Source organism: Cuculus canorus, chromosome 7 (genome assembly GCF_017976375.1).
Source record: "Cuculus canorus isolate bCucCan1 chromosome 7, bCucCan1.pri, whole genome shotgun sequence".
In the NCBI taxonomy this organism is placed as follows: Eukaryota; Metazoa; Chordata; class Aves; order Cuculiformes; family Cuculidae; genus Cuculus; species Cuculus canorus.
Genome location: NC_071407.1, coordinates 27,453,771 through 27,471,812, shown reverse-complemented (window position 1 = coordinate 27,471,812; position 18,042 = coordinate 27,453,771). Strand labels below are relative to the sequence as shown.

The window sequence follows — 18,042 nt, the reverse complement described above, 5'->3', positions numbered from 1 at the left end:
GAAATATTTGCCTCTGCAATCAATTTCCTTCCCAGCCCTCAACTCACCTTGGCAAACAGCAACAGCCTTTCTTCAACTGTAAAGATGTTAATACAACATTTGCTGGTTGTTTGACAAAATTAATGCCTTAAAGACAACTATTGTACAAATGCCTCAAACTTCCAGCCTACAGAGTCTAAAGCCACAGGTTAGCAGGCTGTATAGTGATCTAATTTTTCACTCAATCTCCTGTCTCCAACCACAATATCGCACTTTCAGGCAGCTTGTTTTGGTGGTGCTCTTTGTTTCTCTTGTATTTAGGCACTCTGATGAGAAAAGTACTGCGCCAGTTACATGTCACCAACACAGGCTCCAAAGTGACAGGGCACAGAGGCAAAAGATAACATGTTGCTCTTGAAGCAATTTTTGCTGCCTTTGACTACCTGACTAACCAGCCTGGAAAGCTGGCATACATCTTTTTCAGTATCAGATGTACCAACAAATGTGTCTGAATCCTCTGAAGCTCCCAGACTGAAGATTCTGAAATTTTATTGCTTGCAAACCAAACATGAAAAACTAGAAAAACTTTTCCACCTCAATCCTACTTTCTTCATGGATGCAAACATAGTCCGAGTGAATAAAGCGTTTTTGACAGACTCGCTTCAGTTAACTGATGAAATACTCTGAAGCACCACTGTTGTGTAATTACTAAACACTGTTACATCTCAAGCCTAAACAAGGCTGTAAATTGACCATTCAGTCCAACCTCACGCGTAATTTCTACCAAACCCAGTAACCCCTGCACTATAGCACCAGATCCAAAATTGACTCAAAGGCTTCAACAGAACCAACCACAACCCCCATTAACCAGTGTCAAGTTTTGAGATTTTTTTCCCCCTTGAACTGTGTTCCTAGGCTCCACCCTATTTTATAGGATTTGAACACAGTCCTATTTCTGGCTAATGAAACTTACAATTCCCTTTCTTCTTGTTTGCACACAAATATATATAGTTCCTGCATTTGTTGTCAGTTACAGCAGCTTAAGCTTCTTCTCACTTAACAATACTAAACTTCTTAAATCCAACTTGAAAACATGAACGCTATTTTTGTTAACTATGAGTTTATTTATTTGAAAGAGGAAACCATGAAAATAGCTTGTTCCTTTTGTGACTGATTTCTCTTCTTAAAAGCAGGAAAAAAACCCAATCTCTTCTGACTTTATAACTCTCACAAACATGGTGAACAAGAGCCCCCTAAAGAGAGGGCAAAGTCAAGTCAGCAAAATAAATCCAGTAACATTGCTTACCTGAGGAAAAAGCCTGAAGTTTACCCTTCCACTAGTTTTGGATTTCTGGGAGTTCATACCCTCTTAATAACAACCTGTTTGCATTCCAAGAGCAGCCTGACTTCTAAGACAGATCCTCCCCCTGGAAAAATGGGCACCTGTTCTTGTGCCTATCAAACTACTACACTACAGATTTTTGTCCCCCCCAAATTAAAGCTGTCTTAACTAAGGTAAATCTTAACTATATTGACCTGTTGTTTCTTAAAAGGTTATTAGATCTTCCTGTTGCTTTCAGTTTCCTTGCAAACACCTTGGTAATGTACTGTATTCTACATGTTACTATTTCAAACAATCCAGGATCCCTCTCTCTATTCATAGTCAGCCTCTAATACTATCCTTGTAATGTAGGGAGAACAACTTCTGCCTTAGTTTTATTATATGCACAAATACTAGTTTTGCCGGCAGACTGCTCCCTGTAGATTTCAGAATTTGAGGGTAAGCACAGTGCCGTGTTCAGCTACAGAAAGGGTATGTAGAAATTTATTAAGAATATGAAATTCCTTAAAAAGATAAAACCCTCTTAACAGGTTACTTACACTTGACATGATCCAGATTTCTTCCTCCAAGCACTACAGATTTCCTTCAGCTGTAATAGTGCCAGGAACTAGATGGTGTCGTATAATCTTTGGACACAAAGGAGTTGCAGTAAGGTTCTTCACAAGCCACTGTTTCTTCCCTATGACTGAAGGGTCTGAAAACACTACAGCACAACAGACATAAAAGCAGCACTGACTGCTGCCCACAGCCAATAGGTTCCATGAACAGAACCACCTGAAACAAGCGTAGATCAGCATCTTCCATTTGGAAAACATCCTCAGTAAGATGACAGCCAGTGAAACTGGAAATCATCTTTGTGGATTTCTTTTTAGAGAGGAATATGCACTCATACAACATAAACTGTAGCCAAAAAAATACTTATAGTACCCTTCACCAAGTATTAGTGTAGAGGTACCCAGATATTTCTATCAACACATGGAAAGTGAGAGCAGTCAACTTGTGAGGCCAGAATTTTATTGTTCTAAGTCAATACACAGATGTAGCATATTTACTAGAAATCGAAAGCCTCAGTCATTGCCATTAGCTCAAAACTTTCTTGTGCCCTAGAACTTACCTTTTATTCCAAAATAATAACAATAGAATTTGGTAAGGATAAATGTCTTTATGTTAAATCAATTTCACTGATAGGGAACATTTCTTTTAGGCCAAGCTAAACATCTAAATGAGGAGAAGAGAATAAAGCACGCAACAGTATGGCAATTTAGTGATATTTGGGTTTACAGCAGGCCATCCTGAATTCCCTCTTCCTGTGCCAATTGTACAAGATTGTAAGAGATGAGCACCAGGAGCTCTCCTGAGGGACAGGGCTCCATCTGCAATACTGAAATTTAGTCTCTGGAAAACACACACGCTTCTATCATTATTCGATAGATGTAGGATCAAAAGAACCTCGCTATTCTGTTTAGTCAACATTAAAGCAAGGAGTTCTCGCGTGTACTCCACAAAGAGACTGAAGTTCCCATAGGACAAACGCAACATGAGTTTCTCATCTTGTCTCCTTTATACGTTTTGGTCACCTTGTGATCAATTCCAAAGCATTTCTGACAATTGCTTAAACCTTTCTGGAGCTTCTGCCCAGGCAGAAGCCATTTACTGTAGTTAGCACTGTATCTATTTGTTCATCTTCTTAATGTGCCATTAAAATATCATTTATACAATCTTAACTGAAAACTGATGCATCTCAACACCATTTAATGAAGTATATCGTGTCACTATCTGCATACAAGATACCGGTCTAGGTATTGCTTCTTTTACTATGCAATAACAGTAAAAAAAAAGAGTCAGAGTTGAAGTGCTGTCAGACTCATTAAAAAGTTGATAGACTATTTTACTCATATATTAAAAATAATTTAGTTTCCCAAAATAATGTAAAATTAGAAGCAGTTTACCCTATTTTAAACACAGAGCTGGAAAGTGCTTGAAGAAAAACTAAGTCTGAATCACATTGCACTGAAACAACAGGCTGAAATGCTTTAAGGTTCTGAACTGCAGCAAAACTGCTTGTAACCATGAATTTTTATTTAGTATGTGCATTAAGTATGCCGCTGGACAGCTGCAAAGAGGAGTCTTGGTTTACTTTCTCCTGCTACCTCCACCACCTGCAAGCATGGTGGCCACTCGAATGAAGATATTCAGTGTATCTGTGTAGATACCCATGCACCTAGGAAACAGAAAATCAAAGTTAACATTGTTAAACAGAACAGTATTATTTGGTGTTTCATAACATTATACTTCATTTTTAAAAGTCTTCATGAAGCATCTGTAACAAAACTGACCCATGATTGTCCTTAGTGCTTGATACACCAAAAAAAGTCTCTTTGTTCTACCATCTCTGCCAGCAGGAACTATTTTCAGAAGTCTTAACAGACAGCTTACGGTTCTCACAGAGAAGCACTCTTCTTTTATGTGTCCTTTATCTGTTTATCTCCAAGAATTCTGAAGAAGGCCAGTATTGTTCTATTTTAATTGTAAGAAACTAGAATCAAGGAGGTAAACAATTCACCTATGATCAGACAGGCAACATGTAATTTCTTGTTAGTCAGACTTAGTCTTTACTGGGAGTCAACAAATCCTCCTTTTGCTGTCTGTCACACTGGTAAAGCTATTTTAGTGACAAGGACTAGTGAATATTAAGTGACTATAAAATGTTAACATTTTTTGTCTCCAATGACATTGGCAGGTATTTTCAGAAAGCAGCTACAAATTCTCCCAGGAATACTTTAGAAAACAAAAATACTTTCTACAAAGAACCGCTGGAGGTGTGTGATACCACAAACTCACTGCTGTTTCTCTGTTTTCAGGCAGATGCTTTCAGTTTTAACTCCACAAGCAATTTTTGCATTGTGTTTTTAAATCCTGTGATGCTTCCCATTTAACAGCAATTCACTTTTTAACAGTAAAAGAAGGTCTGGCTGTTTTTAAAGCCCACTTGAACATAGCCTGAAGCAAATTCTTACACAGATATTGAGATCAGTCGTGTTGACACAGAACACTTACGCATTGATTGGATCATATTTTGTTGCTCCATAATATGGAAGAGTTTCTGCACGCTTGATAACATGCTGTGTATCGTAGAGCAGGAACATGCCAAAGAGAACCAATCCACCATAAACGGCTACCGAATACAAGCCAGCACCAAAAGCAGAAGTAGGTGGCAAGAACATGGATCCTGGAAAGGAATGCACAATAGTGTTAAAGAAAGCTATTAAGGGTATCTGCTACTCAGAGTTAGGTCAAACTTCGGTTACCATAGTACACATTTTTCAAGGAGTACTCAATTTACCATTTGCAGTGTACTTCTGATGCCAAGAGCATTAATACAAAAAGGCTGAAGATGTCACATATGCAACCTGATCCAGTAATTTTGAACAGTCTACGAAATCACGCATACTTTTCTTCATGTGAATGTACTGCTGTTCCTAGGACTACAGTAATGCCTCGAAACACGTAAGGGATAGGAACAAGTGGATCAAGAACTAAGACTACATTTACTGTCTTCCCTAGTCACCAGCAATAATTAAAAATACAAACAACCACCACTGGCCATTTGTAAGATAAACACTTGCCAGAACTGTAACTTCATGCTTTTTTTTAAGAACAAATTCAACAGAATTTTTTCTGCTGTGCTAGAGTTGCAAAGCCTATTTAAGGCAAATCTTAACTGTGCAGACCAGCCTGCAACTAAACGTGAGCTGCATCTTAGCATCATGAATTTATAATCTACTTTATCTGACAGTATTAAAACAGTATTTTACCAACTGAAGAGGCAAGAACAAAGCCTAAGCCTATTCCAAGTGGTCCTCCCATGTTCAGAAACTTTTCACTTGGAGCACACATGGCCACAGTTGAGAGCCCTCCGACGATTCCAGCAGTGTACCAGGCAGCTCTGATCAGCAAAGGACCACCCAAGAAGGCTAGAGGAGCCACCACCGCACCCATGACACCTAGTCAAAGAAAAACAAAACAACACTCATCAGACCTGAAACAGTTCTGATAAGAACACCACCTGTCAAAACAATTATAACTGTAATTGATAACAAGGATTTATGTAATGGATAACAAAGCTAAAACTTATCCATGACAAAATGGATAACATTACAAAATACCAACGCACTTGATTGTGTGCCTATCTAGAAAGGAGCACAATAAATTGTCAACCTTAAATTCCGTAAACTACTTTTATGTAGCTCTGGAAAGTACTTCAGAGTGATGGTCTCTGGAAGAAAGTCTAATAAAAGTCAGTGTACAGTGTACTGATGTGTTCCAAAACTGAGTTGATAAGAGATACTCAGCACAGACTAATTAACTACATAATAGCCACAGGAGCACTCAACGCTGAAAAGCAGCACAGATTTCTGCTACACTAATTAGTTAGGCAAGTAAGTCAGACTTTTTGCTGGAGTCTTTTATGAAACCTCTATCTAGTCCATTAATATCACATTAGGCTGTTTACCTTAATAACAAACACAAAAATCAGCATAATTACTTGGTAGAAATGTTAGCTCTGGAAAGCCAAACATGATTCCAGTGCCTATCATTGACGTGTCCTTCCTGAACCATAAATTATTTCTGGCGAAACAGTTCTGAAAAGTGATCTGTACTCACAGCTTGGGTACATGTTCTGATCAGGTATGTACAAAGATGAAGTTTAATGCTAAAATCTCATTTTTCTAATCAAGTTGGAGCACTTTCCTATCCTGCACAGCTGAAGAATGGCAAGTGTTGGCAATAGGGCTTACAGAAGCTATAGTGCCAGAAAGCAGTCTTGAAACCAAAGCAGCTACGAAGCCAACTAGTACTATCCAATGTGGCGTATACATATCTCAAGTTTCACTTGAGCAAGACCTACAGAAGATTACAAAAAACATCAGCTATGTGTTAAGGTTACATAAGAAATCTCCCAGACATTCAGGAGTTCTCATTGGTCTCTGAAAAATCTTTACTCTCCTAAAGCAGAAGTTTTGTTAAAGAAAACCTGGTCACACGGAAGCACAGACATCTCTACAATGAACACTAAAATCGCATACCTGAATGCATCATCCAAGCCAAATGTTTAGCTGCTGGACTATGTTCATAGGATATGGATCTGACCAACATTCCTGCACCAATCATGGCTGCAAAAGTTGCACCTATTGCCTGTAAAAATAGCATTACAGAGCTCAAGTTAGCATTAGGACATATAGTCTCTGTTCTAACCTCATCTAAAAAAATCAACAGCATAATCCGGAGCATTTATCAGTTTTACTTCTGTAAGGTTACAGTCAAATCTTTGCAGAACCTAGCTTGCAGCAATTCCCATTTTATTTTTATGCTAGGAATCCAAGTTTAGTGGTAAAATTGCATCAATCTCTTAGTTATGAAAGGTAAGAGAAGGAAAACATATGGTTCTGCCCCTACTCTAATCCTCATTAAGGTACCTGAAGTGTTAGGCTTACTTTTTTTCTTGTACATTTCTCCACCCACAGCCAATACTCAGTTCATACACTTTTGCTAACCATGATTTTTAAACCTTATTGCCTTGTCTTATTGATGATTCTGGGCAGAATCCTCCAGCAGCTAACAAACTGGTCAGAAATGTACAACTTGGGTTAATCACCAAGGATGTTGCATCATTACATTTATCTCTATAAAATTACGTAGGTGTTAGCATTTAACTATTATGCTTCCACTCCACTTAACACATTGAATAAATACTAAGCAGACACATTTTCTTAGCAGTTTGCCTGGATGATTTGCATACCAGTATCATTTTAGCCTTGCCAAAATGGTGACAGCTTTCGAAGAGCTATACAGAAGAGCACAGGGACCTATACTTGCATATAGCTGGCAAGGACAGCATAGCAGCCTTTGGCTCATATAGTTTGTCTTTGACAATCAAAGCAGTATATAAGGTACTTTTATGAAAGCATGTGATTAGAATCACCAAATCTTAAACTACACAGTAGGTAAGTAGTCTTTACAGATACAAACACCAGTTTAAGCGTTGCCTTATTTTTCACCAAGCAGGTCACATTTCATAGAATCATATAATCATAGAATCACTAGGTTGGAAAGGACCTACTGGATCATCCAAGTCCAACCATTCCTAACAATCCCTAAACCATGCCCCTCAGCACCTCATCCACCCATCCCTTAAACACCTCCAGGGAAGGTGACTCAACTACCTTCCTGGTTCAGCTCCCTGAACCTCCTCTGGCAGAGCTTGAGGCCATAAATTTCACATTTCTTTGTACCAATGCTGATGTTTTTATAAGAGAAGCTTACCAGCCAGGAGCCTTTTGTCATCAGGCTCATGAGTGCCGGAGATCTGCTTACAGCTACAGCAGACAGCGCCGTCATGCCAATGCTTCCCGCAAAGTACATGTAGGTAGAGTGAATTCTGTCTTTCACGTACTGTGGCCAAATACTGGAAAATAAGCAATCATAAACTGCTGTGCAGTTACCAGTATCAGAACAAAGACCAACTAAAACCACAATCAAGCTCTTGGAATATATTAGTAGCTACGGATATAAAGGAGGTTTCATAACAATGGTGTGGTCTAGTGACTTCTGACATGAATATACTTCACAACAGGGGGCAGAACTTCTAAATATTGCTGATGTAGTACAACACAACTCTCTAGAAATACCACAAATTACAAATAATGGTTATTATAGTTGAATATGAAGGAGGAAGCATATATGGGAAACAGAATAACAAATGCTTTTTAACTGCAGAAAAACAGAGAATATTTTTTTATGTACATATACATAAAACTATAACAAAACTGGTTTAAGAAAAAATACCTACAGAATGTGTACTAGGCACCAAGTAACCTGCTGAGCACCTCACAAACTGCTGAGTCACAGTGCACATGATCAACTGACATCACAAGACACAAATGCCATTTTGAGAGCTCCAAAAATAGCAGCAGACTTAGACACGAGTGAGCATTTGTAGTACAATTTGGTCATACTACGAACAGGAAGCTTTCCCTGCCAAGATCACTCAAATGCAGTGCACACATTTTCTCCCATTTTACTCTTTTGACTCATTACTTCAAGGCTTGTGGAGAAAAAAATTACAGATAGCTCTAGCAATGAAAAACTTCTCATAGATACAACTAGCAAGCACTCAAAATGAATGGAGATGAATATGAATGTAGAGCAAGTAAAGCAAAACTTCTCCAGCACTTATTTCTCCCAAGCTTATCACTAACCACCTTTGAAGTCTAAGTAACTACACGGTTTTGCCATCAGTCAGGTTTTTGTTGGCCAAAAAGCAATACAGCAAAGTTCTAAGCAAAACATATTTATTAGAGCAGAGCTTATGCTAAGGTAAGTAGTGTGTTCAAAGGAAACTTTTTCCAGTGTGCTGTATTAAAGTTTAATGAATGGTCTCACAGGAACTGCAGGCACGGTGGTCTTAGTGCCTTATAGCAGTCTACCCTTCTTAAGTTATCTGTGGCACCCTTTGCAAGAAATATTCATATAGTATTCACGAATAAATTTCATATTTAACGAAACAAAGAAACTCACTTAAGTCAACATCCATGTAAGCTTGAGTAATTTCAGTTTTGCTTTTAGTTATATGCTTTAAAATCCTGCACTGAGATGAGGCTTTTCTGTTCAGAGCTTACAAAAAATGTAAGCTGTGTGCACACTGGGTGATACCAGGTAGAGAGCGATATGAAGAGAACAGACATTTGCTTAACATACTCTTTACTTAAAACAGTACGTTATCTTACTTACACAGCTCTTTCAATAGCTCCAATCTCACTGGACATGCCCATTCCATAGTAACAGAGAGCGCCCAGGCCAACAGCAGCCCCTCCAGCTACAATAAACTTCCCCAGGCGATCAGCTGTATAAGGGGAAAGAAAAAAACCACCCATGAATGCTTTTTCTTGGACAGTCAGTAACATCCGCACATGAATTTTGTTTCATGTAGAATAGCTGATCTCTATTAGGCTTCTTTCTTAAAACTCCATTTAACTTCAAGTCAGTAGGTTACCAGTTCTCAATGAGACTGAGGGATTCCCAAAGGTCACGGGCAACACCACACAATTTGCCATTGGTTTCTACAGCCTGATTTTTTGGAAGTAGTGCCTGCATGACGCAGATCGTATTTCAATTATAAAATATTGTTACAACTGAAGTAAGAGCAGATGTGACCAAATACCTGCAGTGGTGCAACCCTCCAAGGCTACACTTTCTCATAACGCGTTAAAGCCAAGATCCAATCTACCCCTTTGTAACCCACTGAAATGATGATCCACACTAGATATGCTGGCACACACAGGAACCTAAAGCCTTATGTAAGCGTAGGACCAGAAACTTCTTTTTTTGCAGCTGTAGAAAAATCCTTCCTTCAAACAGCACAGAAAATAGATGTAGCAAAGTGTCAGCATTTTTTTTTTTAATATCTGCAACCAAGTCTCCATTAAGAGACCAACAGCAGTTAATAGCTCTCAACAGGAGATTCAAATACAGACAAGAAGTTTCTCCATACTACGAAGTACTTGCAACTTTAAGCTTTAAGAGGAAAGCCAAGCAGAGAAACTGCCTCCAGCTATTTGAGGGAAACCCCTAAGCAAACTTAAATATGAAAGAAACAATATTCTCAGACTCTTTAAGGGTTTGAGGGAAATCAACTCCTTCTAGGAAATTCTAAGTTAAGCTTCAAAGATTCTCAGTATTTAAAGCAGAGCTACTGTACCTTTAATTGCAGTTTCTGCAGATGGCTCAAACGCTGCTTCTTTAATTTCCTGTCCAATTTTTCCACGCCTTACACCTGTTCTCACTCTGGTGGCATAACACTGTTAAGATTCAGAAATAACATAAGAAAGACTCAGCGAAATAAAATAGAAGACATCTCCTAGCAATTTACTTGCTGCACTTAAAATCGCTACACAGTCTCATTTGTCTCTGCTTATCTCTCACAGACATGAAGCAACCATGCTCAACCTTAAAGTTTAGGAACCTTTGTGAATAACATTCACACATTTTAGAATTTCTATTTCCTCTACTCTCATCCCACTGCACTAAACAAGGCAATAAGGCTTTTTTTTTTTTTCCCTATAAAAACACACTCTTTACTTTTTTAGTTTGTAAAAAACCTATTTTGCTTTCTATGTAAAAACTCTTTACGTATTTATGTAAAAAAAAATTTTTGCACAATATTTACACCTTACAGACACTAAACATGGAAAAGCAGCACAAATTCTTTCTTTCAACTCTAGCCTTGATTTAGAGAACAAACCTTGAATGAAGGCCTAGAAACGTAAGACTTTTAAAGCTCTTAAGCCCCAAATAAATATAGCATGTAGCTCAAAGTCCTAGTAAGCTGCTAAAGCAAGGTGCACTAATGTCATATTTAAGTTCAGAAACAACTTTTGAAGTTTTCTCACCATTTTTTCCCAGCAATTTCTAAATTATTATATAGGCAGCTGAGCAACCAAGAGTTCACTCAAAGTGGCAAGTTTGCTTTAATACTAAAGCTTGAAAAGTACAAGCGTTGCTATTAGAGCAGTGAAACTCAGGAAGTTTAAGGTGGCACTTCACTTCTGTTATGTTTTGCATCTAAGGAAATCAAGCCCAACACTGCAATGATGCAGCACTCAACACAGAAGTCAAACCACCATAAAAAAACCCAAACACAACAAGAAAACATGCACACACACAACCCTCCCTAACGCACCTACAAACTTAAGATGCTTACAATAGTCTTCCGTGCTTAAAATACAAAGAAGGTGAGAACCTGCCACTAGCACCTTCACCAACGCGATAACAAAAGAGCAATACCTCCTAACAGTTGAGCGCTACACACCTGGGCAGAAAGCACGTATGAAACATTTCCTAATAAGGGATAAACAGACACAAACATCTTAAAGCAATGACGGTACAGCTTTTAAAATTGCTGGTTACACCAATGACAGGCCTGCTGTAGACCAGAAACTGCTCTGATCTGGGCTGTAACTCTAAACATACACTGGGACTAAAATCTTTGAAAAGGAAGTCTTTACTTTGTTGTTGTATCTAAGACTCTTGCTTGGAAACATCCAGGCTAGGATGAGGTCAGACAAAAACATCTGCTCCTTCCTCCTTACACCATAACTTGTTCATCACAAACTACCTCCTTTAAATTTCTTTAACAATTTCAATGGGGAGTCACTGGAACAGAAGATATTACTTCCATTGCTTTTTTAGAAAACATTTTTTTTAATTGAGTAACATTTTTCCTTCAATAAATTAGAAAAGCTACCTCAAGCAGAATGCTGATTATCATTTAAAATGGGTGCTCCACACAAAGTGATTCTTTTGGAAAAGTAATCAACCCTTTAAAATATCAGCAGTCAGAACCATTTGAAAGAAAATCACCTTACCTGGTTAGGCTGCCACAGTCTGTATGCTTTTATATTGGAGTTCCTCAGAGCTGGGGAGGCCTGAGTAATGGTAGGGCGGATAGTCTGACATGATAATGCCCTCAGGCACACTAGCCTTGTGGCTAGCATGGTTGCTTAGATGGTTTATGCTGTATTCCTGCAAGTGCAAGAGAAAGTATGCTTTACTATTTTGCCATGTGGTTTTCAGACAACAAGGTACACTTACTGCTTATTCTCAACTACACTGCAGCCTATTAGATAACCAGTATTATCACTAGAGTGCTGTAGTAAGACCTAGAACCTTCTCAAATGCACAGTTTAACTACCTTCTATCTATATTTGTCCCCTACTTCCATCAGAGAGTACTCTTTCACAACGTACCTGGAAACAGGATGCACCATTTCTCATACACATCAGTTACATCAAGACCCTTTATGTACTTATGCCTGAGTCATTTTATCAACTGACTTTTATTTTGAGACATAACGCTGCACGAGTACGCTGCCCCCCAAACAGATATTAAAAAAAATGCTCCAAATTTACTTAAAACTTCAGCTAAGTAAAGCCAAATGAGTAAATAGCACAACACATGCAGTGGAAAGTTTTAGAGAGTTCTTAGGCTATCTTTTGAGGAATTAATTAGCTTTACTGACACAGCAGTCAGTCAAGGTCACAGCCCAGAACACGAGTTCAGGTCATCTTGTGCAGTTTGGCCCTGAAAACAATGATGTCACTCATGGGTAAGTTAACAGTGTAAGCAGAAGCCAGCCTGTGTGTTCTACAGGTAACATCAAAAATGCCAGCTTACCTCCACAAACAGCACATGTACTAGACATTAAAAGCCCCAAGTCCTTACAGTTACACATACTTTAATCAATGCTACATACAAGCTCTAATATCACAAGATACCCCATCTACCACCGCATTTTTCAAAACAACTGTTCATAGCTCCAAATTAGCAAGAGATTTGACCGTCGTGACCTTCCTAATAATATTAAAATTAATCCTTGGAAAGTAACAGACTATATGCAATATCTCTAGAAAAATTTATACACAGGCATATAACCCGGCAATATATTCAGAAACCAGCTCTTGTCTCGCTCTACACGACTGATGGAGATCACTCCCCCGTGTTGCCCAGGCCTGATTAAAGGGTGCTTGCTTTCTAAAACTCATAAATGGGTCTTAGAGAGTTTATTTACTGGCATTTTCAGTATCACCATGAGCTTAATTTTTTGAGTTTCTTTTTTTTTTTTTTTCCCCCCCTCTAACCTGGTCTTTGAAACAAAACAACTTCAAATACTGGATTAAGAACAAAGGTGAGCGGCAGCAGAGAGTGAACAAGAAAACAAAACACCATCCGCATCCCAGCCCGCTAAGTGGCAAACACAGCAATGACAAAACAATGCCAAATCCCTGCTGTACCAAACCATGAGTATCTCCTATGAAAAATTTATTCTATAAAGAGATTCTCCGCTATGAGGGTGGTGAGGCACTGGCACAGGTTGCCCAGGGAAGCTGTGGCTGCCCCCTCCCTGGAGGGGTTCAAGGCCAGGTCGGATGAGGCGTGGAGCAGCCTCATCCAGTGGGAGGGGGGGAGGTGTGTGGGACTGGATGATCAAGGTCCCTTCCAACCCAAACCACTCTAGGACCACGCCTCAGGCCATATTCCCGCCCTATCGCACCCCAGCTGTGGGACACAGAGCCCCGTTCCCCCGTCCCCTCACCTACGTCGCACTACCCGGTCCTCGCTGCGCCCGCAAACCCGGAAGTGGCGCATCCGCAGCGGAAGTGACGCTATGCCGCACGGCGATTGCCTCGCCCTCCCCACGTGACTGCAGCGGCCGCTAACGCCATTGGCTCGCGGGGCGGGGGAAGCAGCGCCGCGCAGCGGGCCGCGGCAGCCATGTTGAGTTAGGGCAGGGAAGCTTCGGGAAGCCGCGCCGGGCAGGGCTGATGCAACCCTCCCTGTAGCAGCCCGCACAGCGGGCGGAGGGGCTGGGGGCGGCCGCCTCCCTCATGGCGTTGGAAGCGAGGGCCGAGCTCCAAGTTCCAGCTCCCCATGAGAGATATAGGCTAGCTCATAGAGTCACGGCGCGGTTTGGGCCTCAAAGCCATCCAGTGCCACCCCCTGCCGTGAGCAGGAACACCTCCCACGGGGTGCTCAGAGCCTCCTCCAGGCTGGCCTTGAACACCTCCAGAAAGACTGAGAATGGAATATTTTGATTGAAGCTATAGTAGAGCTTTAGAGATGGCAGGAGGTTGAAACTATATGATATTTAAGGTCCCTTCCAATCCCAACTATTCTATGATTCTATTCTAGAGTTAAGTTCATACAAGTAACTCTGTGTTTTGAAAGTCAGAATGTCCTTCTGAAAACATGGGATTTTTTAATAGCATATTTTTTCAAAGAGTTTTTCCAGACGCTTGTGTTCAATATGATCTGTGCTGAACAGCTGTCTTTTCTACAATCACCTGTTTGTGGTCCTTCCCTAGCTCAAATGCCAGGTCAGGCAGCTCCAAAAGCTCCAGATTAGCAAGAGATTTGACTGTTGTGAAGTTCCTAATAACATTAAAATTAGAGCTTAGAAAGTAATAGAATATGTACAAGATTTCTGGGAAAATATATACATAGGCATATAAGTAGGAAATATATTCTGTAAGCAGCTCTTGTCTTGCTGCACATGATTAATGGAGATCACTCCCTCACGTTGCCCAAGCCTGATTAAAAAGTGCTTGCTTTCTAAAACTCCAAAATGGGTCTTGGGAGAGTTTATTTGCCAGCATTTTTGGTATCAGAGGAGGCATCCACAACTTCCCCAGGCAACCTGTGTCACTGCCTCAGCACCCTCATCATGAAGAATTTCTTCCTAATGTCTAATCTAAATCTTTCCCCTTCCAATTTACAGCCATTTCCCCTCATCCTATCCCTCCATGCCCTTGTAAAAAGTCCCTCCCCAACTTTCTTGTAGCCCCTTCAGGTACTGGAAGGCCCCTATAAGATCTCTCTGGAGCCTTCTCCAGGCAGAACAACCCCAACTCACTCAGCCTGTGCTCATGGAATAGGTGCTCTGGCCCTTGGATCATCAATCTTTGTTTTCAGTGTGTGTTTTCATGCTTCTAGAGGTGTTTTGCCTGTTGTCAGTACTTTTCTGTGAGAAAGAATGCCTTCAGTACACATACCAGTTTGCTCGGCAAGGACTCGAGGAGGATCATTCTTATTTAGGCCCTATTTTAAAGAAAAAACTTTTTTTTTTTTTTTTTTTAACGTGTCATCTGAGAGGAAACATCACCCGGGTTGTATTTATCCTTTTTTGTAGGTTGGACTCCCTACAGCCATGCCAATAACCGTAGTGAACTCCTGTCTCTAATGTGGACATTTCCCTAGGGAAGAGGCACAGCTACTTTTGCTACAGCCACCTTAGCAGGACTCCCTTGTTTGACCTCATACAGCTGTTTCCGCTTATTTACTCTGGGTCTTTTTCTGGTCACCGCAAGTACCCAGGCCTTTTTTCCCCACTACTTCTGACATTGCCCACAAGCTTCACCTTGGTCACAATTCTAACGCTCTTCAGTCTACTTCCAAGCTTTCTGTGTTTAATCCTTGCTTTCTAAACTCTGACCTTCCCCAATACCTTCCCCCATCTGTTCCCTCTCCCATACCAGCTCTGAATTGTAATCAGCTCTTACTTAAAGGCAGTTGCAATCCCTCCCTTTATTTTCTTAACAAGAAGCCTGCTTGCTTTTTTTTTTTTCAGACATTGAACAAGGATTTTGATACTAAAGAGCATTTTCTTTCAAAACGTATTGTAGGATTCATTCTGGCCATTTAAACAAATCATTTGCCTTGCCAAATATTAGTGCTAAACCTCATGAACTACTAAAGTAAAATTCAAAAACTGGAAGTTTGATATCAATTCTTAATATTTTCCCTTAGTTATGTATTTTACATCTCGTTTGGAAAATGAAGGCTAGAGAATTCATTCTATTCCTAAATTTAAACAAAGTTAAAATACATGAAAGCTGATGAACTTGAATGTCAAATCCCCAGTTCAGCAAATCGCTTAACCTTATGAGTAACTATGGCTCTATTTGCAACACTACTTGAATGTATTTAACTTAAAGTACATGCTCAGAACTGTTGCTTTAGTTTCTCAGGAGTAGTGCTTTTGGTTACTCAAGTGCTCAGCGATAAGTGAAGATGAGTGCTTTGGTGAACAAGGACCTGAAATTGTACGGCTGTAAATGAATACATCAGATAGAACATTTTGTTCGCTGAAGATTCTATTTGAATTAATTCTACATAAAAGGACATTTCTTTTTCTTGATCCATGTTTTAGAGTCTATAGCATGAATTATTTATTTTCATCAGGCAATATGAAAAAGCTAAAACAGTTTAAAAATTTTTTCAATAAAATAGTAAAATCTACATTTGCAGCATGAGACCTTTCAACCTCCAAGAAATTGCTATTCATTTTGTTTAAATACAATGAATACTCATTTTCCAAAATGCCCCTGAACTCTATACTGCAGCAAAAGATGACCCAAGGCTTTTTCTAAAATTGCTGTTTGTGCTTTCTAATTACTTTTAACATGCAGGGGCACTGTTCTTCTGCAACTTCTTGGAAAAAATACCTCTTTAAAATTCAGTAAGCATTGGTTTAAAGTGATTGGTTTCCACCTGGATGGAGTGAAATTTTCTTCTTGGAAAGTTTATTAGTACATTAAAAGATGCAAATTAATTCATAATTCTTTCAGCTCATTCTCTTGGGAACAATTATACAAGGAAATTATTAATGTACAAGAAAACAACAGTTAAAAATCTCAAAAGGGCAACGGGTGTGGAATATATGAAAACATTTAAACCTAGCTAATAGCAGAACTCGGTTATAATAATAACAGCTCATAAAGCAATTTCAGTTTTTCTTTATTTGTAAAGTGATAGCAGCCACATGGTGCACGCAAGGAATCAAAAGCCCTGGCAAAATGCGTTTACAGTCAAAGGCCCTGTTTCAATGAAGTGCTGCAGAAACACTGTGAAGAGTTGAGCACATGCTACCAGGGCCTCTAGGATCACAGCCAAATGGAAGGCTTCAGTCAGCTCCCTAGTTTCAATGACTCTGATGTATACCATTCCACAATGATTGTATTCAAGACTATCACTTCAATGAAAACCTCTGCAGTCTGATAAGTAAGCCAAATATTTTCATCTGGTTAATGAAATCTCCTCAGGATCCAGTTAATATTTGATGAAAAAAACAACTGACATATTCGCTTTTTAGCCTTCTTTGAAGCACTTATTTTTTCTCCTTTTAGTTAAGGTGTTAAAATACTCAGGCACTTTCCATTTTTTATTTTCATAATTTATCCAGCATGCTTTTAATGTTCCGTATCTGATGAAAATTTCACATATTTTTACAATCAGAGTCATAACACAGGCTGTCACCGGGGTACATGTAATTACTCTTGGTTATCTGCTTCCAGCACTCCCTGACATCTGGCTGTCAATGAAAACACTTAGAGGGAAATACATGCTTTCAAAATATTGTAACCCAAACATTGCTACTGAGGGAAGCTTGCCCATAGCATGGGTGGTATCCCGCCTTAAATGACTTGCTCTTTTTTAAATTTAAGCACAGCCATATAAACATAGTACACATTGGTCAAGACTCTGTTGACCAACACCTGTTTCCTTGAGATCTTCACACTGAAAGTCTGATAATAGCTTCATACACTGAAGCAAGACAATAAACAGGGACATCACCTGAACTGAGAACAAGATTAGGATATGGATATACGGGATTAAAATAACTTGGATTAGACTTGCTCACATACGTGGTCTGACACAAAAAAAACCCCCAAGACTAATCTGATAGTTTAGGAGTCAAGAGTGGGAGGGTAGCGACAAAGAGGTGATTATAGAACGTGTTCTAACCTGTCACAGTGAGACAAGACTCAGCTCTGTCGATTCACTCAGTACAAGAGTATGTGTATTCAAATAGAGACGTTTTCTTACCCTCGGTAGGGAAATGTCATTGTGCAAGAGTGAACAGTGAGTTAACATCAAGACAACACGTCAGCCCACAACACTGTCTGTGAAGCAGTTTTTAGATAAAAACATCCCTGTGTTTGAGGACCCACCCTATTTGCCAGACCTGGCTTCCTGCAATTTCTACCTCTTCCCCAAAATCAAGTGAGTGCTTAAAGGAACCCAATTGTTTGTTGGTACATAGGAAAGCAAAAAAGATGGAGATCCTCAACAAACTTTCAGAAAATGATCTGCAGAATTGCTTTGAA

The 18,042-nt window shown here is 39.5% G+C and overlaps 1 protein-coding gene across 2 annotated transcripts; it reads right to left on the bottom strand.

Annotated features, from left to right (window-relative positions):
• Positions 1-2,603: 2,603 nt before the first annotated feature.
• GHITM (growth hormone inducible transmembrane protein) lies at positions 2,604-13,596 on the bottom strand. 2 transcript variants are annotated; one of them, XM_054071977.1, is made up of 9 exons: positions 13,473-13,596; positions 11,746-11,902; positions 10,080-10,179; positions 9,113-9,224; positions 7,646-7,787; positions 6,409-6,517; positions 5,137-5,325; positions 4,379-4,550; positions 2,604-3,542 (listed from the first exon to the last, which is right to left on the bottom strand). In XM_054071977.1, exons 2-9 carry the CDS (start codon positions 11,872-11,874, stop codon positions 3,455-3,457), a joined length of 1,041 nt encoding a protein of 346 aa, XP_053927952.1. In that variant the 5' UTR covers positions 11,875-11,902; positions 13,473-13,596; the 3' UTR covers positions 2,604-3,454. The 2 variants fall into 2 exon arrangements, with proteins under 2 accessions (XP_053927952.1, XP_053927951.1); XM_054071976.1 differs by having other exon boundaries at positions 13,477-13,563.
• Positions 13,597-18,042: the final 4,446 nt, after the last annotated feature.